Source organism: Vicugna pacos, chromosome 17 (assembly GCF_048564905.1).
Source record: "Vicugna pacos chromosome 17, VicPac4, whole genome shotgun sequence".
NCBI lineage: Eukaryota > Metazoa > Chordata > Mammalia > Artiodactyla > Camelidae > Vicugna > Vicugna pacos.
This window is the reverse complement of record NC_133003.1, coordinates 14925429-14951289: the sequence shown is the minus strand read 5'-3', so window position 1 is coordinate 14951289 and position 25861 is coordinate 14925429. Positions and strand designations below refer to the sequence as shown.

The 25861-nt window shown below is 45.8% G+C and overlaps 1 protein-coding gene, 1 long non-coding RNA gene and 2 other non-coding genes across 6 annotated transcripts in view; 1 reads left to right on the top strand and 3 right to left on the bottom strand.

Moving 5' to 3' along the window:
• Positions 1–21316, top strand: part of LOC116284014 (uncharacterized) — a 26472-nt gene extending 5156 nt beyond the window's left edge. The window contains exons 2-10 of one of the 3 annotated variants that reach the window (XR_012060544.1): positions 6918–7039; positions 8116–8261; positions 9266–9339; positions 9745–9851; positions 12830–12904; positions 13046–13211; positions 13829–13932; positions 19065–19146; positions 20183–21316. This is a non-coding gene — a long non-coding RNA (uncharacterized lncRNA). Of the gene's footprint in view, positions 1–6887; positions 7040–8115; positions 8262–9265; positions 9340–9744; positions 9852–12829; positions 12905–13045; positions 13212–13828; positions 13933–19064; positions 19147–20182 lie in introns of all 3 variants that reach the window. The other 2 variants (XR_012060543.1, XR_012060542.1) reach the window with 2 other exon arrangements.
• Positions 19931–25861, bottom strand: RPSA (ribosomal protein SA). The gene is made up of 7 exons (XM_006200667.4): positions 25751–25861; positions 24725–24890; positions 23709–23827; positions 22039–22284; positions 20666–20794; positions 20391–20556; positions 19931–20100 (listed from the first exon to the last, which is right to left on the bottom strand). The coding sequence occupies exons 2-7, from the start codon at positions 24855–24857 to the stop codon at positions 20006–20008; spliced, it is 888 nt and encodes a 295-aa protein (XP_006200729.1). The 5' UTR covers positions 24858–24890; positions 25751–25861; the 3' UTR covers positions 19931–20005.
• On the bottom strand, positions 21822–21975 carry LOC116284066 (small nucleolar RNA SNORA62/SNORA6 family). Its single transcript, XR_004193850.1, has one exon. It is a non-coding gene; the product is annotated as a small nucleolar RNA SNORA62/SNORA6 family (small nucleolar RNA).
• On the bottom strand, positions 23899–24048 carry LOC116284067 (small nucleolar RNA SNORA62/SNORA6 family). Its single transcript, XR_004193851.1, has one exon. It is a non-coding gene; the product is annotated as a small nucleolar RNA SNORA62/SNORA6 family (small nucleolar RNA).

The following is a 25861-nucleotide window of genomic DNA, read 5'->3' as shown; positions in this document are numbered from 1 at the left end:
TGGTGGAGGGAGGTAACTAGGTTTATTTATTTTTATAGGAAGTACTGGGGATAGAACCCAGGACCTCATGCATGCTAAGCAAGTGCTCTACCACTTGAGCTGTACCCTCCCCCATGTGTGGTTGTGTTTTCATTGTCATTTGTCTCAAGGTATTTTTTTAATTTCTTCTTTAATTTCATTGTTGACCCATTGGTTTTTTTAGTAGCATGTTGTTTAGTATCCGTGCAGGGGTTTTTTTTGTGTTTTTTTTTTTCTTTTTTTATCATTTGTTATTCTGTAGTTGATTTCTAGTTCCATGCCTTTGTGGTCAGAAAAGATGCTTGAAATAAATTCTGTCCTCTGAAATTTGTTGAGGCTTCTTTTGTGTCCGAGTATGTGACCTGTCCCAGAGAATGTTCCGTGTACACTTGAGAAGAATATATATTCTGTTTTGGTGTGATGTAATGTCCTTAAAGTATCAGCTAAGTCCAACTGTTCTATTGTTTCTCCTGTTCTCATTTAGTATCTCCATTGCCTTATTGATTTTCTGTCTGGAAGATCTGTCCAGTGATGTTAGTGGGGTGTGAAAGTCTCCTAATGTGTTCCAATCAATTTCTCCCTTTATATTTGTTAGCATTTGTTTTATATATAAAGTACTCCTATATTGGATACATGTATGTTACTGAGTGTAATATCTTCTTGTGTGGCTCCTTTTATCAGTATTATTATGTCGTTCTTTATCTTTCTCTGTGGTCTTTGTTTTAATGCCTGTTTTGTCTGATAGGAGTATTGCTATTCCCGCTCTCTTGTCATTTCCATTTGCATGAAATATCTTTTTCCATCCTCACTTTCAATCTATATGTGTCCTTCACCTTAAAGTGGGTCTCTTGTAGGCATCGTAGTATAGCCTCTTGTTTTACTTTCCAATCTGCCACTCTTGTCTTTTGATTGGAGCATTTAATCCACTGACATTTACAGTGATTATTGATAGATGCGTGTTTATTGCCATTTTATTCTTTGTTTTCCAGTTGATTTGGCATTTCTTCTTTGTTTTTTTCTTTCTGTTTATCCTTTTGTGGTTTGATTTGTGTGTGTGTGTGTGTGTGTGTGTGTGTGTGTGTGTTAGCTTGGTTTCTTTTTAGTTTTTGTGACTATTGTTACCTTTTGATTTATGGTTACCCTGTTTTCCAAGTGTGTTAACCCATTACTATATCTATTTGCTTTAGACTAGTAGTCACATAGGCTCATCCTAAGAAGAATGAAAAGAAAACCTACATTTTCTTTCTCTCCTCTTCCACCTTCTATGATGTTGATGTCCTCTTTTACATCTTCATGTTTATTCTCTTGTAGCTGGCTATAGTTACCGTATTTCCAATTATGGTTTACTCTTTCTATAGCTCCCTGCTGCTTTTCTATGTAGAGTAGACCTTTCAGTATCTCTTTTAGGATAGGTTTAGTATTGTTGAATTACTTGTTTTTGCTTGTCTGTGAAATTCTTTATCTCTCCTTCTATTCTAAAGAATAGTCTTGCTAGGCAGAATATCGTAGGTTGCAGCTTTTTCTCATTCAGGACTTGGACTATATCTTGCCACTCCCTTCTGGCCAGCATTTTAAGTGTTGAGAAATCAGCTGAAAGCCTTATGGGAGTTCTCTTGTAACTGACTCTTTATTTCTCTTGCTGTGTTTAGAATCTTTTCTTTAACTTTACCCATCTCATTATGTCTTGATGTAGGTCTGCTTGCATTGTTCTTGTTTGGGACCCTCTGTGCTTCCTTTACTTGGTTATGTTTCTTTAGGTTTGGAAAGTTTTCTGTCATTTCTTCAAATACCTTTTCAGCCCCCTTTTCTCTTCTCCTTTCGGGTCCCCTGATATGCACATATTGGTGTGCTTATATTATCCCCCAGGTCCCTTATATTTCTTTCATTGCTTCTAATTTGCTTTTCTGTCTGCTGTTCCGATTGGGTGATTTCTGTTATCCTGCCTTATAAATCACTTATTTGTTCTTCTGCATTATTTAGTCCATTTTTGACTGCCTTTAGCCTGGCTTTTATCTCAGCAATTGAGTTTTCTGATTTTAATTGGCTTCTCTTTATAGTTTCTATTTCCTTTTTTATAGTACTCTGCATTTCTATGGATAGTCTCTTATTTCCTTCAGTGCTTTTATTGCCCCCTTTTTGAAGTCATGATCTAGTAGACTGTCAAGGTCTTATTTCATTGTTTGTTCTTTCAGGGAGCTTCTCTTGTTCCTTTCATTGGAAGTGGTTCTTCTGCCTCTTCATTTTACTTATGTTTCTCTGACTGTATGGATTTAGGAGCATCAGTTACATACTGTGGTCTTGAAGGGCTTTTTTTTTTTTTTTAAGTGGGAGCGTTCCTGTGTAGACCGTGTACATCTAATAATTTTGCCATGAGAGCTGTTTTTAGTCGGGATGGTTGTCACATCTTTCTTCCATGTGTATTGGCTGTTATCCCTTTGATTGGGGGTGTGGTTGGTGTTTTGGTGATCAGAGCCTGCCCTTGTTGTTGGGCACAACTTCCTTTTTGTTCTGTGATTGTCACAGCCCTGACAGGGGCCAGGTCTGCTCCTCTGTTGTTGGAATAGAGGCTTTCCAGACCCGTTTTTGAGCTGCAGCCAGCCCCAGTCCTCTCCCCAGTTTCATCTGCAGAAGTCTGAGCTCCAGCAGCCAATCCTCACCCAGTCCTGCCAGCTCGCATCTTGGTCTGGTGGTCACAGGGACACTCTGTGCTGGTTTCTCTCAGTTCTGTCTGCTGAGTGGCTGCTGCATTCTCCTCTGAGCCTTGGGAGCTCCCTTTCTGTCCCCACTGACCTCCCCACTGCAAAGGGGGCGTCCCAGAGTGAGGGCACGTTTCTTCCTTTGCCACTCCCTCCCCATGGGTCAGGTCCCACACCAATGTCCTTTTTCTTTTTTTTTTTTTTTCCCACCTACACGTTTTTGTGAGGAATCTTCTTGTATTTCCAAAGTAAGAGCTATTCTGCCAAAGTTCAGTAGGTGTTCTATGCGAATTGTTCCACCGGTAGGTGTGGTTTTTGATGTGTTCATGGGAGGGGATGAGCTGTGCATCCTACTCCGCCATCTTGTCCCCCATCCCTGCTTTGTTTATTGAAATGAAATAAAATGATGCATTTTCATGCAGTGTCAGTTTTACTTAGATGTATTATGAAGTAAAATCTTCTTAAACATAAACAAGAGCTTTTATAGAAATACCATTCTTCTTTATTTGAGCTGCTTGCCCAGAGCCAGTTAGATTTGAGTTCAGGCTCATTTTTTCCTCCCCTGCTAAAGGGGAAGGGGCTGCTTGGCTGGAGAACCTTGTAAAATACTGAGTTAAAGGATAAATAAAATCAACCCACCCTATTGAGGAGTATCTTTAGTCACCAATGCATTTCAGTGTGTTTTCAGGTGAAAAACCTGCTTTTGATTTATACAATCCATATTCCAGCATGCAAAACTTGAGGCAAAATCCTAACTAGTGCACTTAGCCATACCAGATCTAAAGTCTTTATTATCTTGACCAATATAGATAATTACAAATTGGTCCAGAAACTGGTAGACTATCTAAAATACATGCACCTGCATTTAATAGGCTTATAAATACTTTCATAACACTTTTTTGGTGCAGTGAGTTTCAGAAATTTCAGTGAGCTTTCAAATATTTCAGAACTTGCCACTTCTGCTTGTTATTCACAATAGCTGATCGGTATGAATTTGCAATTATCCACAGATCTATGGACACAAGGTCTCCAAAACACACGGGGCAGAGAGAATGTATGGGGTAGAAGTAAGCATAGATCAATTCAGAGGAGCGCGCAGGGCTATGAGTTGTATGTTCTGGTTTTCAAAGCTGGGTGTTCAACCCTGGCTTGTACTTTTCCCCCTGCAAGATATGAGGCAAATTATTCCCTTCTTTATAAGTATTTTATGGTACTTAAGACTTTCTCTTGACTTTTTTTAATGATCTGATTTCCTTTTACTTCAAGTCCATTGGGACTTTGTGGAACAGGACAGAAGGCGTCTGTAACGTTTGTTTTTCTAGAAATTTGATGATGGGTGAGCTTTTTAAAGTATCCAGTTCTTTAGCTATATTTTCCTGCCTTGGCGTTTTAAAGAATTTAGATGTTGGGTTTGAGGTTTGGTTTTTTTTAACTCTTTGTGTAACAAATGTATCTTGATTATATTTCATGTTTTCAGTCTAGCCAGTTCTAGTTTTCTATGAGTACTGGAGAAAACTGTGGTTGCAGCGTGCTCTTTATTTGTGGAAAACATGATTTCTAGCATGGATTTATGCTTCCTTAGGCAGCCAGTCAAGTGAGTTCACGTGCTCTGAGTATATGCTAACTTGAAAATAAAGAGTTGCGCTGTTGAGTCTGGAGAGTAAACCAGGTGTGGTCCAAAGTCTCTCAGACCCCGACAGCCCCTGCTCTGCCCCTGCAGCCGGATGTCACAGGAAGTGGTTTTTAAGCCATCTCTTCCCAGCATCTGTCAGCTGCTGTTGGAAACCCCAGCATAGGGAGAGGGGGGGTCAGGCTCCACCAGTGTGACCAGTGCCTGGGGATGTGATGCACACGGAGCTTTGCCCGTCTCGGAGGTGCAGGGACCCGTCTCCAACTTGCCGCCAGGCAGCGGGGAGACCCCGAAGGCAGCCCCCACTGCTTTGTCCATTCCCATGCTGAGTCTTATCACATCTCCTGGGAACTTTGATTCTGGGTCGAACGTGGATTGCTTGGGAGAAAAAGAAACCTAGAGATCACTTAACCAAATCCCCCATTTTATAAACAAAGTGAAACTCTCAGAGGCTTATGGTTTTATTTTCGATTCTGACAAATTATGCAACATTTATAAGTATCGCTCTACCACTGTCCGGAATTGAACCTGACTGTGGTTCACTTTCTCTCTCTTCCTTTTCTTTGTCTTAGTGTCCTACCTCATTAAAGGATATATATTTTTTAAATACAATAAGGCAGTAAAATAATCTTAGTCTAGTGATTTTTAAGAGCTTAAAAAAAACTGGATAGAAAAGTAATTTTATTTCTGCATTTCTGCAGCTTTGATCCTGGAAGACAGGATAAAGCAAGCTTTGTCAAACTGCCTTCTTTGATAACATATGTGGAATTGATCGTCTGTGTAGAGCTTTCCTAGCTCTGAGAGGGATCCCTTTAGTGAGCCTTATTTGACTGGCAGGAGGGACTCACCTGAGGTATGACTGTGCACTGCTGGTGGGAATGTAAAATGGTGCAGCCGCTTTGGAAACCAGTCTGGTAGTTCCTCGGAGTGTTAGACATAACCTAGCAGTTCCCCTCCCGGGCATAGACACAAGAGACAGAGAAGGCAAACATAGCCACACAAACACTTGTCCACAAAATGTTCATAATAGTGTTTATTTCTTACACCCAAAAGGTGGAAACAACCCAAATGTCTGTCAGCTGATAAACAGATGTGTTAAATGTGATGTATCCATACAATGGAATATTATTCCACTGATACCTGCCACAGTATGGATTATCCTCAAAATCATTGTGCTGCATGGCAGAAGCCAGTCACAAAGGACTGACTGTATGTCGTATGATTCTATTTATATGAGATGTCCAGAATAGGGAAATCTTTAGAGACCCAAAGAAGAGTAGTGGTTGCTTAGGGTGGAAGGTGGGGTGGAAGATAATAGGGAATAATTGCTAATGGACAAAGGGTTTCTTTTCAGGATGAGGAAAATGTTCTAAAATTGATTATGGAGATGGTTGAACAGCTAACTCCTTGAGTATATCAAAAACCACTGAAATTGTACACTCTAAATGGCTAAATTGGATGGTATATGAATTATTTTCTCAACAAAATGCTCAATGTCACTAATTATCAGAGAAATGCAAATCAAAACTACAATGAGGTATCACCTCACACCAGTCAGAATGGTTGTCATTCAAAAATCCACAAATGACAAATGCTGGAGAGGCTGTGGAGAAAGGGGAACCCTCCTACACTGCTGGTGGGAATGCAGTTTGGTGCAGCCACTATGGAAAACAGTGTGGAGATTCCTCAAAAGACTAGGAATAGACTTACCATATGACCCAGGAATCCCACTCCTGGGCTTGTATCCAGAAGGAACCCTACTTCAGGATGACACCAGCACCCCAATGTTCTTAGCAGCACTATTTATAATAACCAAAACATGGAAACAGCCTAAATGTCCATCAACAGGTGACTAGATAAAGAAGAGGTGGTATATTTATACAATGGAATACTACTCAGCCATAAAAACTGACAACGCCATTTGCAGCAACATGGATGGCCCTGGAGAATGTCATTCTAAGTGAAGTAAGCCAGAAAGAGAAAGAAAAATACCATATGAGATAGCTCATATGTGGAATCTAAAAAACAAAAACAGAAACAAAACAAACAAATAAAACAAAGCGTAAATACAAAACAGACATAGACTCAGACATAGAATACAAACTTGTGGTTGCCAAGGGGGCGGAGAGTGGGAAGGGATAGACGGGATTTCAAAAATGTAGAATAGATAAACAAGATTATACTGTATAGCACAGGGAAATATACACAAGATCTTATGGTAGCTCACAGAGAAAATAACGTGACAATGAGTGTGTATATGTCCATGTATGACTGAAAAATTGTGCTGAACACTGGAATTTGACACAACATTGTAAAATGATTATAAATCAGTAAAAAATGTTTAAAAAAAGTTTTTTAAATAACAAACAAGAAAACGAAACAACTCATGAATCAGAGGGGCATATTTAGGCATCACAAGAGTGGGAGCTCTGTGACCTCAGGGGAAAGAAAGAAATCAGAGAACAATTTACATGGTATTATTTTGCAGGGGGCGGGGGGATACATATATAGTGGAGAACTGGAAGATACACCTGTTTTCTCAGTTTTCTCTCTTGGCTGGACTCCGTCTGCAGCAGAGAAGAGGGCAAAGTCAAGCAAAAATAGCTCCAGCCCTCCCGGGAGACAGATCCGCCCTCCAGCGCTCCGGCTTCCTTCTGCCTGAGTCACAGACCCGGGCCCAGCGCACGCAGCGTGGGTGAGTGGAAGCGGCCTCTCCCAGTCCCGGGGACGGTCCGCACGCTCCAGCACCAGCTCTTCCATGAGGCAGCCGGCCTGGCTGGACCTGAGAGAACATCGTTCTCCGTAATCCCTGCCACCACCTGCTGCCCTTGGGCCAGCTCCTGAGCCTCCAGTCTCTCCTGTGGCTGGGCCTTCCCACCACGTTGAAGAGCACCCTTACTGGAAGTACGGGCGCCCCCTCTGAGCCATCATCCACCTCTCACCCTTCACTGTCCCCAATTACCTGCTTGCCTCTTGGCCACACTCTGGGCTTTCTGCCAGGTTCCGGGTCTTGTAAACCTCCTCCCTGGAGATGACGAGGACATCTGACATTTTCCAGAACTGCCCATACTGTGCTCTTTTGAGGCAAAATGCAATTCTGATATTGGTGGCGAAAGCCTGCATGTTTATTTCCCCGCCAGAACCAGAAGGAGATGTCCTCGGGTGGGGTGGGAACAAGCTAGAGTGTCACACATGAGAAATAGGGGCATGGGGGAGGGAGGAGAGGCCTAAAGAAGTGAGATGGGGGAGGGCTCACAAGGGGGCACAGGGCAGATGGAGGAGGTGGGGGGAGACCACCAGCACCTGGCCTGCTGTGGTTACCCCCAGAGTGACCCTCCCGTCCGCCGGGGCACAGTAGGCTTGGGAGGCTCCAGCTTGACCCTGTCTTCACCAAACCCCAGGGCTCCAGCTCTGCTCCCAGCCCAGCAGTGCACTTGCCTGAGGTCTGAGTCCTTGCCCTTGGCCTTGGGCGTCAGGTAAAGGGCGGAGAGGAAGTCATTGCCTTCAGTCTCATCCAGACTCCAACCTTCCTACCTTGCATGTGGGCTTTATCGGTACCCCAGCCGCCACCCGTAGGGCTAGACACGTCGTCTCTGCCTCCGCACTCACCCTGCCTCTCAGACGAGCACCGCGGGAGGGACCCAACAAAGGAGGCAAACAGGAAGCGAAGGCTCAGCTCCACTGTGTGTTCCCGGGATTGAGGCGGGTATGGAAACACCTCTTCCCTGTGGAAACGTGTTTTTGAGCGCGCACTCTGGTTCTGTCTGCCAGTGCCTGCTGCACCTTCTCCGGGCTCCTCTCCAGGATCATCTTTATCCTCAGCCTACAGCACCCTGCAGACCCTCTTCACATGTCAGCTTCCAGCCCCCCTAAACACTGCTGCCTCCAGGGAGCCCACCCAGCACCCCACCAAGGGAGTAAGTTAAGACCGGAATCCAGGGTCGTTGAGAGCCGTTGTGGGCTGGCTGTGATCTGTTTGGGATTGGCTGGGGGTCTGTTGAGGATTGGCTGGTGGTATTTGGGGCCGCAGACAGTTGCCGAGAGAGGTCTTACCTCTGCCAGGGATTGTGGGGGCTGCCCATCTGCTAACACAAACGGGATCAGGAGGTAGAGGCCAAGGAGTAGGCGGCGTAGGGACACTTGCCCACCCACCAGCGCCAGGACCTGGAGTGAGGGAAAATCAGACCCCGAGGCCACCCGCCAGCGGTGGAGGGGCCGAGGCTGGGCGATGAGCGAGAGCCTGGGTGCCCCCGAGTATCCCCCTGCCTCAGGCGAGCTGCAGGCAGCAGGGCAAGGGCAGCCCTGCAGCGAGGAGCGGGTCTGGTCTGGAGGGGAGGCTGGGTCCCTTGGACTCTCCGGTGGCTCAGCTCGCCCCCAGATCCAGGGCCGCCCCTGCTGACAGCCCGGAGGCCCCCGCCGCTTCGGCCCTGCGCTTGCGGGAGCAGCATGGGATCCTGGACTGGACCCAGTTCCCTGTCCTCCTGTGACTTTTTCCAGACCTGTTTGAGCACAGTCTCCAATTTTAGATGCTGTGGAGGACTGGGGCAGGGAGCATCTCTGACTTTAGGCTCTGATAGACTTTCTCCACTCACTCACTCCAAGGGAGCTGGGGTCTAGGTGGCTTGCTCAGTACTCTTTTCTCCTGAAGTCGGGGCCTGTGGCACCTGCCCCACTCAGTCTCAGTAACCTTCTATTTATTTTTATAATTAGTTGCCTTTTGTCTCTTATTCCTCCGTGGGGTAGACTTCAGCCCCTGCGTTTCTCATGCCTTCCTGTACCCACCCTCCTGGGTAACCCTCACACTGAGGCTGGGCTTGGACGAGTGACTTGTTTTGGAAATGAGACATTAGCAAAGGTGATGCAAGAGAAAGTTGAAAATTGCTTGTTACTCCTGCCTCCTTGTGCCCAAACCCTGGCCCAGGACCTGCAAAGACCCAGCTGAGAGAGAGGCTGCCTTGAATCATCCAGCCCTCCTGCCCCCTGCCCCCAAGACGTGTGAGTAAATCCGTCCCAGTTCAGCTGAGCCTAGCGCAGATAAGACTGGCCCAGGGGAATCTTGAGCTAAGTAAGTGTTGTTGATTTGAGGCAGATTATATACCAATAGCTGATGTATATACATCTCAAACCCCTAGATCAAATCCCCTTGTTTTCTCCACTCCCACCCCTTATTCAGACTCTGCCACTCTGGACACCAAGCCTTGAGCAGCCCCACTTGGGTTTCTAAAGAAGTGTTTCCCAAAAAGTTTTACATGGACCGCCTGCATCAGAACTGCCTGGAGAACCTTTGGCAGTGCTGAGTCCCGGGAGTTGTCAGGAGTCTTGGGGAAGGCGGGATGACTCTCCAGTTTGACAAGTCCCTCTGTCCCATTGGACACGTTTTAACAGTTTTCTCACCCACAGTTACTGCGCTGTCATCACTTGCCCCAGCCCCAGGGCACCATCCAGATGTTGACCTAAAAAGATAACCTTGGAGGATGTGGCGCACGTCCTCAGTACCGCACGTGCAGGTGAGAGCTGGGGAAGTCTAGCTGCCCCATCTCCGCCCCTCCGCGGGGGGCTGGCTCACAGGGCCAGCCTCCTCTCGGGTCGATGCACCTGGCCCAGGGACTTCTGAAGACTGAAAATGAAACTGGAGGAGGAATCAAGGTGTGAGGTCTTGGGAAGTGGTCTTCACTTCTGACTGCATTTAGGAGTCAACTGAGGGGAAATTAATTGGACAGTAATTCCCTCTTTGCAGTGCTTCTGAGCCTGCTTTTCTGAGAAAAAGAGCCCAGGATATGTGCCCTAGAGAGAATAGAATTAACCGTTTCATCACCTATACTTTGCTATCTCCCGCTTCTAGAAGTGAGTTCCTCAGAGAGAAGGGGGCCCGGGACCACCGCCACCCTCACCTAACACCGGCTCGTCCCAGGCCCAGCCAAGCACCAGTGCTTGACAGGCCTTGCTGACGGTGCAGCCAGTGCTGGTGATGTGAGCCTGTGAGGGCCCTGAGACGTCCTGACCCCCCAAGCCCGACTCCTGAGCACGGTTTCTCCACATCAGGCTTAGATCAACCAAACTTGTCCCCTTTCACCAGGAGCTTCTTTGACGAAGGCCTTGGCAGACGCCGTGGGGCTGTGCCCTTCCCACTAAGAATTAGCCACCACAGAGGTGGGACAGGTGGCTTCTGAAACCCACACTGTTAAAACAGACATGCATAAAAGTACACAAGGAAGACAGAACCATGACGGTCTGCTTGTGATGGGGCCGGGCCCCAGGACCGCCCCTCAGCCTGCCGGTCCAGTCCTGTTTGTGGATGGAAGGAGAAGCTTGCGCTGTCTGTTCCTGCAGTCGTTACAAGTTCCTTTTTCCTCTGAATAGTAAGGAGCCCCCAAAGCGACTTTGTCCCGCTCCCCCCCCCAGCAGTGACTTGGACTTAAGGTTTCTTTGGTGTTTGAAGGCTCTCTGCTCAGTAACGTGTACGGGACTATCATCCGCAGACAGATGCCCTTTTTTTTTAAGTTGTATTAGACGATCCGAGTTCTGAGAAGGGACCAAAAGAGGACTCTGGGGACGTGGAATGTGAATTCTGAGAGTATTATTACTGTTCCTGGAGGAGGAGGGAGAGGAAGGAAGCTTCCTGCGCGCCCGCCTCGCGCCGCCCCCTGTGCTCGGTCCTTTGTCCTTGAGCGTCTCCGGCGCCCTCCCCATGTCTGCACACGGGAGGGCAGGCGTGGGAAGCGCGGTTCTTTGAGATGATAGCCAGTGTGTGCCAGGGGGCTTACAGGCGATTTTCGTTCCGTTGCCTCAAACTGGTTCTGGTTCTCCGAGTTAGGAGACCCACTGGACTCTGTCCGGGCTTTCGCTGCCCTGCTTGACCTGAGGACAGAAGCTGCGGAGACCGGGAGACCATCTAGTGGCTTCTTTATTATAGGGCTCCCTCCTCCAGGACCTGTGCTTCTTGTTTTCTCTCCAGCATCTTCCAGCAATAGTTTTTAAAATACTTTCTGCAGAGATTTTAGTGGTATTCCATGGGAGATCATGTCTGATAGGGGCTGCCTGCCCATTACAAAAGCAGGTCCAGTCTGTTAACTAAGCTTCCGGAAATACGGGTGACGTTCCGTGACTCACCCTGAAAGTCAACACTGACCGTACGTCAGCTATACCACAGTACACATAAATAAATAAAAGACCGAATGTGCGCAGGAGTATTGCCTTTGAGGTGCTCAGAACGTGTTTAGGACCCCTTCCCAGGGAACCTCCTTTGGAACCAGCGTAGAGGTCATGTGTGACTTGGTTTCACTCCAGCAGAGGCAGTTCCCGTTTTCCATCTTGAATGTGAGTACGCAGTTTGCGTTTATTCACTTCGTTGGTGGCAGATGTTCAAGACGTACCAGAGAGTCAGTCCACTCTCTGGAGGATGTCCCCCCTTAAAAACAGTATTTCAGAGCCCCTTGAGCCAGAGGCTTCGGGGTCGCCCGAGAACGGTAGTAAGCGGCGCTCCCAGGCGAAGTGGCCGAGCCACCGCCCGGTGGCAAGAATAAGGACTCAGTTTCTCTGAGTTGTTTCACAAAAGCAGGCTTTAATCTGGAAGGTGTATAATATGCAGCAGGCTCCTTGCACAGAATTAAATTGGAAGCTCTTTACCTGCTGAAAGTTTTTAGTCTTAGGTTTATGGTTCCCACTACGTGAGTAATAGTGGACGGCACTTACACAGTAGCAAGTGGGCGGGGCCCGTGCCTTAGTAAACAGTGTACTAGCCTGGGTTTTAGAAAGTTAGAATAAAATGAAAGCATCTAAAAAAAGATGAGAAAAAGCAACAAAATTCACGCTGAAGAGTCGGGTCATTCAGGGTCTGTGCAGACAACAGGAATTGTGCTGGTGATGGCAGTGGCCTTCCTGGCCTCAGGGAAGTGCTCTAAGAAAGACCTTCATTTCCCCCATGGCGCGTCTCACCCCGCGTGCCCACCTGAGCTGGAGGAAGCCCTCTGCAGTACTGAGCCCCTCTGCCTGCCGATCACTGGCAAGATACAGGGGGCTCAAAGGAATTCTTTGTGAATCTCACATCACAAAAGGGGACACAGTCTTTCCTGGACTTTGACCTATCCCCGGGTGGAACCCTTGTGCAGGGTTAATAGGTGAGAAACCATGTTTTCAGCGCCCTGGGTCAGGTTCTGGTCCCTAAGCACCAGATCTCAGACGGTTGAGAAGGCACAGCTCTTCACCAGGGTTTGGGAGAGGGCCGGCGAGGAAGCCTTTGCCGGGAAGAGTGTCTCTGTCCCCTGTGTGGTTAACAGAGTGGCCGACAGTGCCCTGGCAGGTACCCTGTTTAGGGTTCTGGATTTAAATGTGGTAAAGCCATAAATTCCTCTATTTTCCCATTTTAATTTAGATGGTCACCTCTCCGTGGGCATGGATAAGGTGAAATATTGAAATTCTTTGAAATATAAAACAGGACGTTTTTCTCAAGTTCTGTATCTACCTCATCAATCTACTGTTTTGACAGGAGAACAAAGGTGGCACAGGTCTCTCTGGCACCTTCGCATGATGAGCGCCTTACTACGTGTCTCCAAGTTACAGAGTAAGTTCCTGGGGGCGGGAATCTCGAGTGCTCTGTCGGCACCCACATTCCTAGCTCCGTGCAGAGCACGTGGTTTTCAGTAAATTTTACTGAATAGTGAAATTACAATGTATCAGAGTGTATTTTTCTCAATTTTTGCAGCAAACCTGGGAGGCAGTGGCTTTTCTTTATCTGATCATCTAATGTATAGCTGATTGCTGGCAGAGGGGACGGTAGTGCCACCCAGGCCCGCTTCCCAGGACGTGGAGAAATGCCCTTGGGAGCATCGAGGCTTGCAGCTTCTTTCTGGGTGTCCAAATCAAAGCAGGTCAGCAACTGCTCTTTACCTAATTGAAACGCAAAGAAACAACACTGAAACAAAAGTTCTCATTAATCAGATTAACAAAGATGAATCATTACTGTGGGTGATGATAAATGGAAAACTGCAGTCTCTTTTGTTGCTACTAAAAATGCAGTTCCAGAACACTTAATGAGTCTGTTTTCAATCCTTAAAATGTCCCTTATTTGATCCAGTTAACCACAGGATGTTCGTGACAGTTATGGTTATAAATGTAGATTTTTTATAAACTATTAAAAATTAGAAAATGGATATATAAATTATTTTATAGCCACTTAATGTGTTATTATATAGTTGATATATATAGTGGGTACCACAGCTACGATAACGTGGAGAAGTGCTTATGGTAAATTCTGTAAGGAAAAGTTGGTGGGCTCTAGATGTGTAAGTAATGACTCTTGCCTAATTGCATTGCCTGATCAGCTCCTTGCTCTGATACAAAGTGGTGGTGATAGTGGACATCCAGGTCTTGTTTCTGACTTTAGTGAAATCGCCTCTAGAATTTTCCCAGCATCTGAAGCCCAGTTGCTTAAAACAACAGCAGCCATTTCTTTTGCTCACGAATAAGCACATTTTTGTCTTGACAGGAGCTTGACAGGAATGACTTTCATCTGCTCCACACAGCATCTGCTGAGACAGCTCTAATGGAGACTGGACAGTCCGCTTTGAACACAGATCCCTCTCCTGGCTGGTGAGTTACCGCTGGCTGTCGGCTGGCAGCTCAGCTGGTCCGGGGCCTTGGAGGGAGGGCTTCCCTGCTGGATGACGGCTGAGTTCCCAGAACATGTGTCCCAAGGGATGCAGACAGAAGGGCGTGGCACCTTCATGCTCTGTGCTTGGAAATCACGGCATCACTTCCACTGTACCTTGTTAGTTGACAGAGTCACAAAGTTCTACTCAGGTTAAAAGGGAGAGGACATAGATTCCACCCATGGGGTGGTGGCAAGTTCAAGTCGTACAGTGAGCATCTGGATTGAGAAATGGTTATATTCTAACGCTTATTAGCAGAGACACTGAAACACTTAGATCTTCAACATATCCGCTATGCTCTTTGTGTATATTTTGTTGAATGCTTTTATTTTGCTTGGTTTTTTACCCCATAAGTTTATGTTTTGTTGATTTCTATACTGCTCGACACCAAGGAATACATCTCTAAAAATATAACTCACCTTTGCCTGCCTTTGAACTTCTAACGAATGGAACCACATGATTAGGAATAATTTGTTAGTGCTTTTTTGTTTTACAAAGTTACATTTATAAGACTGATGCATGTCGTTGCAAGTAGCTGTGCTTCGCTCATTTTCACGGCTGCCTGCCTCTCTGTGATACGAGCTACGTCAGCGTGTGAGATGTTCCCTAAAGGGACCCCGGGCCATTTCCAGGTTTGTTGATTAGCGTTCTTGTCCACATATCCTAGTGCAAAGGTGCACAGGTTTCTTTGGTGTATTACCCCCAAGAGGGGTGTTACACATGCTTATGTTACTAAATGATGCCAAACTGTGCCAATTTATACTCCCACCAACCAGCACAAGAGTTCCTGTTCCAAAGCCTAGCCATAATCTGATTTTGCCAGATTGTGTCGTAGGTTTGTAATGGAAAACACCACCTTTAACCCTACCTTCACTGACCCTTTCTGCGTGCCGTCTTTCCAAGGAGCAAACGTTCCCTCCTTCAGAGTCTGCCTCTTCGGATGCGTAGCTCAGGACCACTAGACCTTGTGCAGAAATGCGTGGCTGAGCGTGCCGTGGGCCAGAGACAGAGCGTGCCTGGATTCTCCTGTTTCTGCTTATGGGCTGCCTAGATTTAGCTGGAGTTCTTGTTTCTCATAGGATTTTGTTCACAGCAGACAAAAAGTTGTCAGTATAGCCCATCATTCTGCATCTCTCACCTTTTCCCTAATGCCACAGATTTGGTCAAATTACAGTCTATTCTCCAAAGTAATGCAGGTCTCAAAACCTGACTGAGCACCTCACTACTGTGTGAGGAGAGGCACCAGCTTCCGACCCTGCACCAGCTAAAAGTCAGGGTCTGTTACTGGAGAAGGGAGCGTGGACGTTGGTGGACCTCCAGCACTCTTGGCCACAGCTTCCTTCTGGCATCACTTTTTATTTTTCCTTATAAACTCTTTGTTTTCTGGAGAAATGTACTGTCCTACGTCTTGGATGACAGAGCTGGGCTGACGTTTCTTTTCCTCATTCTGTTGTCTACCTGCTGTCCTGTGATGGGCCGTCAGGCAGGCTGCTGCTTCCCCTCGGTTACTTTCCAGGACACTTTTGTGTTTGGCTTTTCCATGATTCCTCAACAGTGTAACTAAGGATAGGTTTTTTTAAAAATGATCTGACTTGGTTCCCATGGGCATCCCTGAATGTGTGGATTCATGAGAAGCTGAGAAAATTCTCACTTTTCTCTTTGATCATAACTTTCCCACATCCCCTTTTCTCCTGGAACCCCAACTAGACATTCGACTTTCTCATTTCACCCTCTGTATACTTTAACTTCTCTTTCCTGTCTCTGTAATTCCTTCATACATTTTTCTAGTTTCCCAAACTCCCATTGTGTTGTAACTTGTGGTGATCATATTTTTTCATTTCTAAATTGCAAAAGTAGATTATTAATCATTAGACATTGTTTTAAAAAGACAAATTACTTAGCAGTTTACTACATGAAGTGATACACACCAAAAAAAAAAAAAATCCTCCGAAAGGGATTTTTTAAACAAATGTCAAGCCAGCCTGTTTATTCATTCCTTCAGTCTTGGAATCCTGTGAGGAAATCCTCTGTGTGGTCCTGATGGTCTGGAAGACTCCTCTCCTGTGCTGAAAGCTGTAACTTTCTCTTGAAAATTGTAAATGGGAGACATCCCTTGGGTTGGGATACAGTATTGGGTGGAAGGAAATGCAGAGACTAGTGACTGAGGAGGTGGCGGAGGGCCTTCCAGTGGGGACACGGTGAGGGGCACTTCTGGCAGTGTCTTGTGCTCTTGGCACAGGTGTGAACTGTGCTGGCCACACATGGAGGACGGCTCCCAGGCCTGCTGTCTTTCAGTGAGGGTACAGCAGGGGGCAGAACTGGGGTAGGTGTCTGTACAGTTAAGAGATTTTTGTTTTCTGGTCCCCAACCCATTTCCAGAAATACGTAAAGGAGAGGGAAAAAACCTTAAAAGAGCTTTCCACAGGTTGGACAGTGGAAGTCTACACCTGTCACACAGCATGGGCGGCAGGAGACTCCATAACCTCCCGTCCTACCCTCACGATACAATCCCTGAGGGTAGGACCTCTCCCAGCTCGACTTAGTAAGACTGGGCCTTTCAGAGGGGTTTCTTTGCTCTTTTGATTCTCCCCAGGGAGTCCCTTCATTTGTCTCTCTGCTATAGCCTGATGCCTGTGGTTCTTGTTTTAGACAAACCTTATTTCTGTCATCCTCAATTTTTAACTTTTTAAAACCAAAGTAGTCAGTTTACAGTGTGTCAATTTCTGGTGTACAGCAGTGTCCCCAGTCATGCATATTCACACATATATTCATTTTCCATCATTTTTTCATTAAAGGTTATTACAAGGTATTGAATATAGTTCCCTGTGCCCTAATTTGTCTTTCAAAATCAATTTTTATATATAGTGGTTAACATTTGCAGAGTTCAAACTCCCAGTTTATCCCTTCCCACCTCTCCCCCCCATAACCTTGTTTTCTATGTGTCTGTCTGTTTTGTAAATAAGTTCCTGTTTTTTTGTTTTGTTTTTTTTTAAAGATTCCACATATACGTTGTATCACATGGTATTTTTCGTTTTCTTTCTGGCTTACTTCACTTAGAATGACATTCTCCAGGGCCATCCATGTTGCTGCAAATGGCATTTTTATTCTATGGCTGAGTAGTATTCCTTTGTATAAATATATCACAGCTTCTTTATCCAGTCATCTGTCAATAGACATTTGGGTTGTTTCCACATCTTGGCCATTCTGTATGATGCTATGATATGAACACTGGTGTGCATGTCTCTTTTTGAATTAGAGTTCCCTCTGGATATACATCATTCTCACTTTTGATCCTATAGAAAATGGTTTATTCTTTAGCTTTGTTATTGCCTTCCAGATGAAAATGTAACTCACAGATCAAACTTCTTCTTCATTCACTGCTCTATCCCCCATGCTTAGAATAGTGTCTGGTGCTGATAAATGTTTCGTGAATTTTTAATTCTTGAGATTCTTTGCAGATAATTGACTAATCCTTGGGTTGTTCGTTGAGTGAGACTCACTGAACTTACTAGCACGTGGAGCGCAGCAGGCTCTGCTCTACTAAATACTTAGTGTCTGGCATGTAGATTTGAAGGCTTTTCATGGATGGTATTTAGTAATCTCATTCCTGCCTTGCCCAAAGGTCTGGATTGCTCAGGCAGGGTCAGAAACCCCATGGCAATGTAACATTTACCGCTGGATATTCATGTTGTGTAAAATATGAATTTCGAGATCCCTAAACATTAAAGGTACAACTTAAAATAGCTTGAGAATCTAGGAGTTTACCAAAAGCTGTGTAAAGCCTCTTGGGGGAAAATTAGACAATTTTATTGAGGGAGGGTCCTAAAAATGGGAGCCCTGAACACCTTGCAGGAGTGGATACCCCAAGTCTCATTGGGAACCTCAGGCTTGCCAAGTGGAACTTACCTCTCCAGCTGTTTCTTACATGCTCAGTAAATCTCTTAAGATTTATTCTTCACCATTTCCTCTATTCACTCAGAAAGTACTTAACTGGTATCTGTTGATTTGCTCCTGCATTGGGACCTATTTAAAAAATGTACCCCATGGAAGAGAACGTAAAGTATTTAGGAAGGCAGGGGAAGAAAGGCAGACTTTCCAAAGTTCTGCATGGGACTGTTTCTATGAGCTTAGAAGACAAAGCCCTGGACGCTGGGAGATGAGTGAAATCTTAAGCTAGAGGGTAGATCTCATTTTAAACTTAAGCCGTGTATTCACAGCAGGCTGTTTCCAAGATCAGGTAGGACAAAGGAGCTATCTCCAGGAGCACTGCAGCCAAACCCAGTGCAGTTGGGAGGGACAGAGGGCTTCTCCCCACCACCCCCAACGGCTGCTGATACCCAGGGAGGAAGGAAAGTAGCTGCTGGCAGGTTACAGGGTGAACACCTCAAGTGGGAGAGATTTAATTCATCACTTGGATTCAGCAGCATTTACGGACTGCCCGTCAGATCAGGTAAGCAGGACCAAACCAGAAAGAAAACCAGGTCTGGACTGGCCAGTTTAAGATGCCTATTCTGGTTCGCGCCAGCCCAAGGGCGCTTGGTAGCGCAGCCACAGGGCACCTGCCGGGTCCCCAGGTCTGGGCCATCTTGCGGTCCTGAGTTGGGGCAAAATCTCAATCAGCAGCTGACATGAGGAATGGAGTCTTCTCTGGGAGGCCATGTAGCTTACGAGGCCCTGGTCCTAAAATCAGGTGAGTAGGGAGTGAATCCACTAGAAATTCCTCGTTAAATTCCTAGTCCTGGGATCTCCTGGCTTCCACATGCTCACTATAAACCAAAGTTGCCAGGAGAGGACAACTCTTAGGAACTTAGATTCTAGAAAAAAGGCTGAGACAGACGGATCAATGGCGGAAGCTGGTGCCAGAGCAAGGGGCAGGATGATCTCTGGTTGGAGATGGCACTAGACACACGATTTGAGGGTGGAGTTTGAGGTGTGGGAACTGGGGGGGCTGGGGAATCCACCTGTGATGCCACAACACAGAGAAATTGCCAGAAACGTTTCTCTATTCCTCGCTCCCCATACAGCCTCCTCCAACCCAGAGCATGCTAACAAATGCTTTGTCTCCCTCCTCAGCCACCAGAAATTACCGCAAGGGGTGCGGACCACTCAGCACCTGGACAGCATGCGGTCAGGTCCTACACACAGAGCTTTACAGGTATGTGGCACATTCAAACTTGCTCCTAAACACAGTGGCAGTTTCTCTTAAGCTAACGCTGCTTTGAGAGCTGAGGGGGGAGGGGCCCCCGCCTCCACTGCCTCAGCACCACTGCAAGGGGCTCTGGGAATCTGGTCACATGGACAATTTTTTGTACATTTTTCAAGGGGACAATGAATCAATTTAAATTCATCCTGGCTCCTCAAAACCTGGATCCACTCACTCATCTAAGACGGTGGTTTTCAATAGGCGAAGTGTCATAAAATTTGTCCAGGAAGGAGCCACTAGCATTATTAGCAGAATTGAAATGCAAAGAAAAAGGTAAATACGGGTAACACTTTATCACATGAGACTTGTGTGCACCCATACAGCCCTTTCCCAGAATCTGTAAGCAGGCAGGCTTACCTGTTGGTAGACGATGTCTCTCCAGGCTGGGAAAGGTGTGGCCCCTTCAGTGGTTCTAGAATAGGAAAGACGTATCCTATCTTTGCCCAAAGGAGAGCTTGGACACCTGATGTCACTTCCCACGTTGGCCACACAACTAGTAAATTAGCAGCGCTGTCACTGAAGATCAACTTACTTTAAAAATCTGGCCTCTACAGAGTTTAGCAAAGCAGACTGTAACAAATACAAAAAGGAGCCTCAGGAAAACCTCCAAGTGGAAAGTAATGTACTTTTTTACCTACAGCGGGCTTTAAAAGTGAAACTGATGTTAAGAGCCTTTAAAAGTAATCGCAGGCCATCTTGATCTGAAATAAAAAACTGTAATAGTAAAAAGCTGAAATAAATGGACACAATTTGTAGAAACTTTATTTTCCGTCAACCTATTTCCGTTTTAAGAGTTTGTGGAAAGAACAGCTTACGACCACTCCGTGGTGGTTGCAACCCATTCGGTGGCCTGAGCAGTGGGAGCTGCAGACCAGTCTTCAGTGGCGGGCTGAGCGCTCCAGTCTTCTGTTAGGAAAATACAAAAAAAGCCATCAGCCCCATCCCCGTAGCATTTGTCACCCCACCAACAATCTGCCTTGTGTTCCAGCAGGTACACAGTTCAAAGAATCACGACTAAGAACGGATCATTTGAAAAGCACCTGAAACCACCCTCTCAAGTTATTAGCACAGCTACAGCACAGCGGGATGAAAACCTTTTAAGGCTGTGTGTGTGTGCAGCCACGGAGATGCTCCAAGCTGGATTAAAAAGAGAAGTTCTAACCACCAGCCTCACACACTTGGCTTGCAGCACGTACCAGTAGGGAACTGCTGAATGGGCACAGAGGGCACCTGCACGCCTTCGGACCAGTCCGCCACCTCAGGCTGAGTAGCAGTGAACTCGGGAGCGGGAGCTGTCCATTCACCCTGAAATTCCTCCTTGGTCACGGCCTTTTCAGCTGCAGCCTGCTCTTCCTTTTCAATCTGGTTTAGAAAAGATTTTTTAGTTTATAGAGCCCAACAAATACTTAGAAGAAGCAGACTATCAAGTCCAATTGCTATGTGACCACAAGCCTTTGTGGAGGAAGCTTACCTCTTCAGGATCTCTGTAGAAGTAGAGATCAGGCATGACCTCCCACGGGTGCTCCCGGGAGATGGTGCCGCGCATGCGCAAAACCTCCCGGGCGAGCATCCACCACATCAGACCCACTGAGTGAGCTCCCTGCAAAAGTGACAGGTTGTAAATGTCCATCCGCAGATGACTGGGTAAGGAAGCTGTGGTATATTTATACAATGGAGTATTTATTCAGCCTTAAAAAGAATACAATGCCATTTGCATCAACATGGATGGACCTGGAGATTGTTATTCTAAATGAATCCAGAAAGAAAGAAAAATACATGAAATCACATGTGGAATCTTAAAACAAAAAGACGAACTTACTTATTTATAAAACAGAAAGGCTCAGACATAGAAAACAAGCTTATGGTTATCAAAGGGGAAAGGAGGGGGGCAGGGATAAGCCAGGAGTTCAAGATTTACAGATACTGCTATATATAAAATAGACAAATGCATACTGTATAGCACAGGAAACTATATTCAGTGTCTTGTAATAACTTACGGTGAAAGAGTATGAAAACGAATTTATGTATATACACGTATGACTGAAGCATTATGCTGTACACCAGAAATTGACAACATGATAAACTGATTATATACTTCAATAAAAAAATATATTTAAAAGTGCCAGACTGTGATATAAAGTGACACCCAGCCAACCCCAGTGAGCACCTCTCTATTCCACCTAATCTATCCCCACATCATCTAGGTCCCCTGGCACCATGAGAACAGATATGGCTCTTCATTCGACAGTTTTTATTTTTACACCAAGCTTACACTTTAAACCAGTGATTCTCAACCTTGATTGCCACTTGGAATCATGAAGATTAATCAGAATTCCACTCTAGGCAATGAAATAAATTACCTGGAGTCAGTGCTTCAACACTGGTAGAGCTAAAAAACAAACAAAAAAAACCTCTGCCTGATTCTTTTATGGAATCAGGGTTCTGAAACCAGTGACAAACTGGACCAATGTGAACCATACGCGACCCACCTTTTTAGGATCTCAGAACAAGATCCATCAAGTTGGTCTGAAAACAGAAAGGCCAAGTAATGCCCCGAGAGACCCGGACAGAGAAAGAAATACAGAATAAAACATTTAAAATTTTCACCTCTCATACATTTAAAAGGGACTTGTAGCAAGTATTACTATCAAACGCCACTCATTGGGCCAGAGACCCGCGTGGTGTTCATGAGAAACTTGCCCCTCGTGTAGCACACTACCTACACCTGTGAGTTCACTGGCCAACCGGTGGCCTCAACCCCAAGCTCTAACAATGTGCATGCAGAGGAACAGCCGTTTCTAGAGCACTCTTCTCGAGCTCTAGTATAAATCATAAAACCGTTACCTTGTTGTTGCACGGGATGGCAATGTCCACGTAGCGCAGAGGGGAGTCCGTGTTACACAGGGCGATGGTAGGCAGGTTAACATAAGATGCCTCGGTGAGAGGCTGGTGGTCGGCTCTGGGATCAGTAACCACCAGAAGTCTCGGCTCCCGGAAAGCTGCCTGGATCTGGTTAGTGAAGGTTCCAGGCGTGAAGCGGCCAGCAATAGGCGTGGCTCCAGTGGCAGCAGCAAACTTCAGCACAGCTCGCTACAATTAATATTAAGAGTTAGCAGCCCTCAGGAGACGGTGCCACAGGAAGTAGCCTATGTAGTCAGAACCCCCCAAAATCCCTTCCTCAAAAACAAGCATGAAATCAAACACCTAAAGCATCCAGTAATTCTACGCCTTCCATTTATTAACTGGAAAATTATAAAACCAGAGCCAGAAAACATGCCAAGCCCGGCCCCAGCCCCAGGCCCTCTGCGCCCCTGGCCTCTGCCTGGGCTACTCTGCCCCCGCCCCCAGGCATCTGGCTCACTGGCCTCCTCACATCTGGTGGATCCGGAGCCAACTAGCCTGGTTCAAACTAACAAGTAGGCCACTTTGTGACTTGGGCAAGTTCCTCACAGGATTGTAAAAATCGCATGAATCAGTACAACACACACGAGTGCCGGGCAACCAGCGAGCACTTTTGTACTCTGATAAAATTTCATCCCAGCTAACCTATACAGAGCAGGTACACACCCACTTTCTTCACTCTCCTTTACTTTTTCCTCTACATAAAGCTTACTTCCTGCATCTCTTCAGTTTTCCTGCTATATTCCAAGAACTCAGCAAGCACTGCCTGGACCAACCTAGACACTCAGTAAATTTTTGCTGAGTGATGTGTGAGAATGGTCACTAAGTTCACTCTACAGCAGTAATTAAGAACTGTCAACCATGCATCAAACCAGAGGGGTCCAGTCACAAGCCAGCCTCTGGGGAAATAACCCACTGTAAAAACACATCTGCAATTCATGGGAGCAGTTGGCCTAAGCAACAAAATAGTAAAAGACCATCTTACTACGTAAGTGAAAAATCTGTCAAAATTCAAGTCAAACATTTTAAAAATTAGAAATGGGGTAAATGAAATCCTTTTAAGAGCTTTAAAACAAGTTTAAAAATTCCCATCAGTTTTCAACAGAAAAAAGAAGAAAATACTATCGAAACAGAAATGGGAGACAAAAGAGAAAAGTTCTACCTCACTTGTCATTGAAAAAAAATTAAGCCTTTTTCATTCCTTTAAGCTGGCAAAGATTCTTACTCTTGCTTATGAGACTTGAATGAGACAAGGACTGGTACCCTACTCATAGATAACCCTCCTCAAAAACTTTGTAGACATGTTTTAACTTAGCATTTTATCATTTTAAATTTAAAAAACTCACTGCAGAAAAATGTGGTGAGCCACTTTAACAGGGTCATGTCTCAGTATTTAGTGGCACCAAGAAAAACTCACAACATAAAAACAGAAACCTCACCACTATCAAATGCCAAGTGACAAATATGTTGAAATGGTTTAATTTTAGCAATTCCTATGACTCAGGCCAATTTTAAATGGCTTAACAATGAAATTATGGGACTTCTTTTCTTAACGCTTTTCTAATACATCCCAAAACACGTGTAATAAAAACCAAGCACACTGTTCCACAAACCTGGCCAGTATTCCTGGAGGATATGACACTGACATCAGCTGGGTTTTCAATGGCAACAATGGCCCGAGCTGCCAACAGAAGCTTCTCCCAGGTTCTCTTCAGATTTATGATGTAGATACCTAGGTGAGGACACAAGGCTTTGAACACCTGACCAAGCTTTGCAAATGGATATTCTTCTAAAAAGCTGAACGTATGTGGCAGCGATTACTATCAACTCCAGTCACAGAGGCAAGCTCTACTGGTGTTAGCGAAAATCCTGCCGTTACTATAGCACACTTCCGACACCCAGAAGTTCACTGGCCAGGACTGGCCTCCACTCTGAGCTTTAACAGTGTGCAGCTTTGCTTCACTCGGCAGTCCATCTTCGCCTCCTCATCCCCTTCCCTCAGGCCCCACAAGGGGAAATCCTAAAACCTCTTACCATCTCCTGGCCTCTTACCACCCGCCTCGATGTCAGATGCATCCCAAATTCCTTTCAACCATGCCACTCACAGGCCTAAGCCCGTCAGTGGTCCTGGCTCTAAGCTGAAGAGCTGCTTTACCCAACTTAATGCCTTCCATATTCCTGTCACAACCTCCCTTCCCTCTTCTGATACCTTTGAGCAACCCCAATTGTTTAGTCTCATCTCTTGCTTTGTTCTTCTCACAGAATTCATTTTTACAAACTTGTATCATTACCTATGAAATGTAAGGCACTATGGGAGATGAGTTATTAGGAACTAAGCTAATCAACTCCCTCACCATCTCTATGCCACACTTCACGACCCAAGTTTCATAACCTAGTAATCTTCCACTGCAGCCCAGAAACCTTTCCAAAATAACCAGAGCCCTTCTACTCAGGTTTAAAGCTTCTTTCCAATCTAAGGATCTAGTTTCTTCTGTTACTTAGTACAGAGCCCTGCAAGGCAGATATTTTAGAAATTACCTCACCCAGTACCACCCACCAAAATAAGAGTCAAAATTTGTCTTTACAGCTGGAAGGACAAAGAAGAAAAAAACCTTAAACAGTGACTGACCATCACTTTTCCTTTTGTAGATGTACTGCTCCATTTGGAAGTCAAGGTTGGTGCCACCTAAGTGGGTTCCTGCTGCAAGGAATTTCAGGACATCCTCCTCCTTCATTTGCAGGACATCAAGGGCTCCGGACATTGTGAAAGTTTCCCTTTAAGTTACGATGGGAACCTGAAAAACAATAGTTACAAGTTCTTTCTACTCCAGTGACTCAAGTGGGATAGGGTAACAGGTACATCCTAGCTACTCTTAATAGTCAAACACAAAAAAACTTAATGTTTAAATCCAACCACGATTTATACCTACAGCGCCAAGTACTGGGCTTAGTCCAGTACAATCTTAAGACACAGTATTAACAGATATACGCCACCTTTTATAAATTGCAGCAAATCCTACTACAGTGGCATGGAGATGGGCAGAACAATCAGGTAATGAAAGTAAACGAAAACAGTAAACTGCGGCTTAACACTTCTCAAGGTAAGCAGGAGTTAGGTGTGAATGAGAAAGCCGTGTTCGAGAATATTCAAAAGCTGAAGGAATGATGTCAAAATTTAAAGCAAACCGAAGGTGGGAGTTTCGGCGTTAATGCTCCCTACAGTCACGACTACTTTTCCTCAAAACCCTACCAAGAACCTTAACTCCTTATCGAAATTAACATTAAAGAAGAAAACCAACCAGCCCCAACAGCTGGAGGCAATCAGAGCCTAGGCATCTCGGCTTACTGCCGAGGGTCAGGGCTGAAGCGACTGCGGCGCGACGCACAGGCCGAGCCCCCTGCCCTCCACCCGCTCGCAGCACTGGCCGGGCCTCCGGGGCTCCAGCACGATCTCCGCCCGCTTCCGGGGCCTTGTGGGAACCCGCGGGCCCGAGCCCGGCCACGTGCAGGCCGCTAGACCCGAGGGTAGGCGTGCCGAGCCGGAGACAGTTGCACGCGGCCTGCGAGCTTTCACCTCAGGTCCCCGCACCCTTCGTTTGAGCAGGAAGCTCCTTCTAGTGGCCCTGGAGGCCGCTGGAACCCCCAAAACACTCACCCAGAACAACGCCGTATGGACCCCTCTGTGGGTAGCGCGGAAAAGACTGACGGGCGGAAATGACGTCCTTATAAAGTCCGCCGCCAGCCAATGACAACGAACGCCGAGCGG

Bases quoted from the DNA above. Each gene is read 5' to 3' on its own strand.
- RPSA (XM_006200667.4), bottom strand. From the start codon at position 24,857: ATGTCCGGAGCCCTTGATGTCCTGCAAATGAAGGAGGAGGATGTCCTG. The intron at 23,828-24,724 runs GTCAGTCACTGT...GTCCTCACCTAG, and splicing joins CTACAAAAGGAAAAGTGATG to GTATCTACATCATAAATCTG. The intron at 22,285-23,708 runs GTTTGTGGAACA...TATTAATTGTAG, and splicing joins CCTCCAGGAATACTGGCCAG to CGAGCTGTGCTGAAGTTTGC.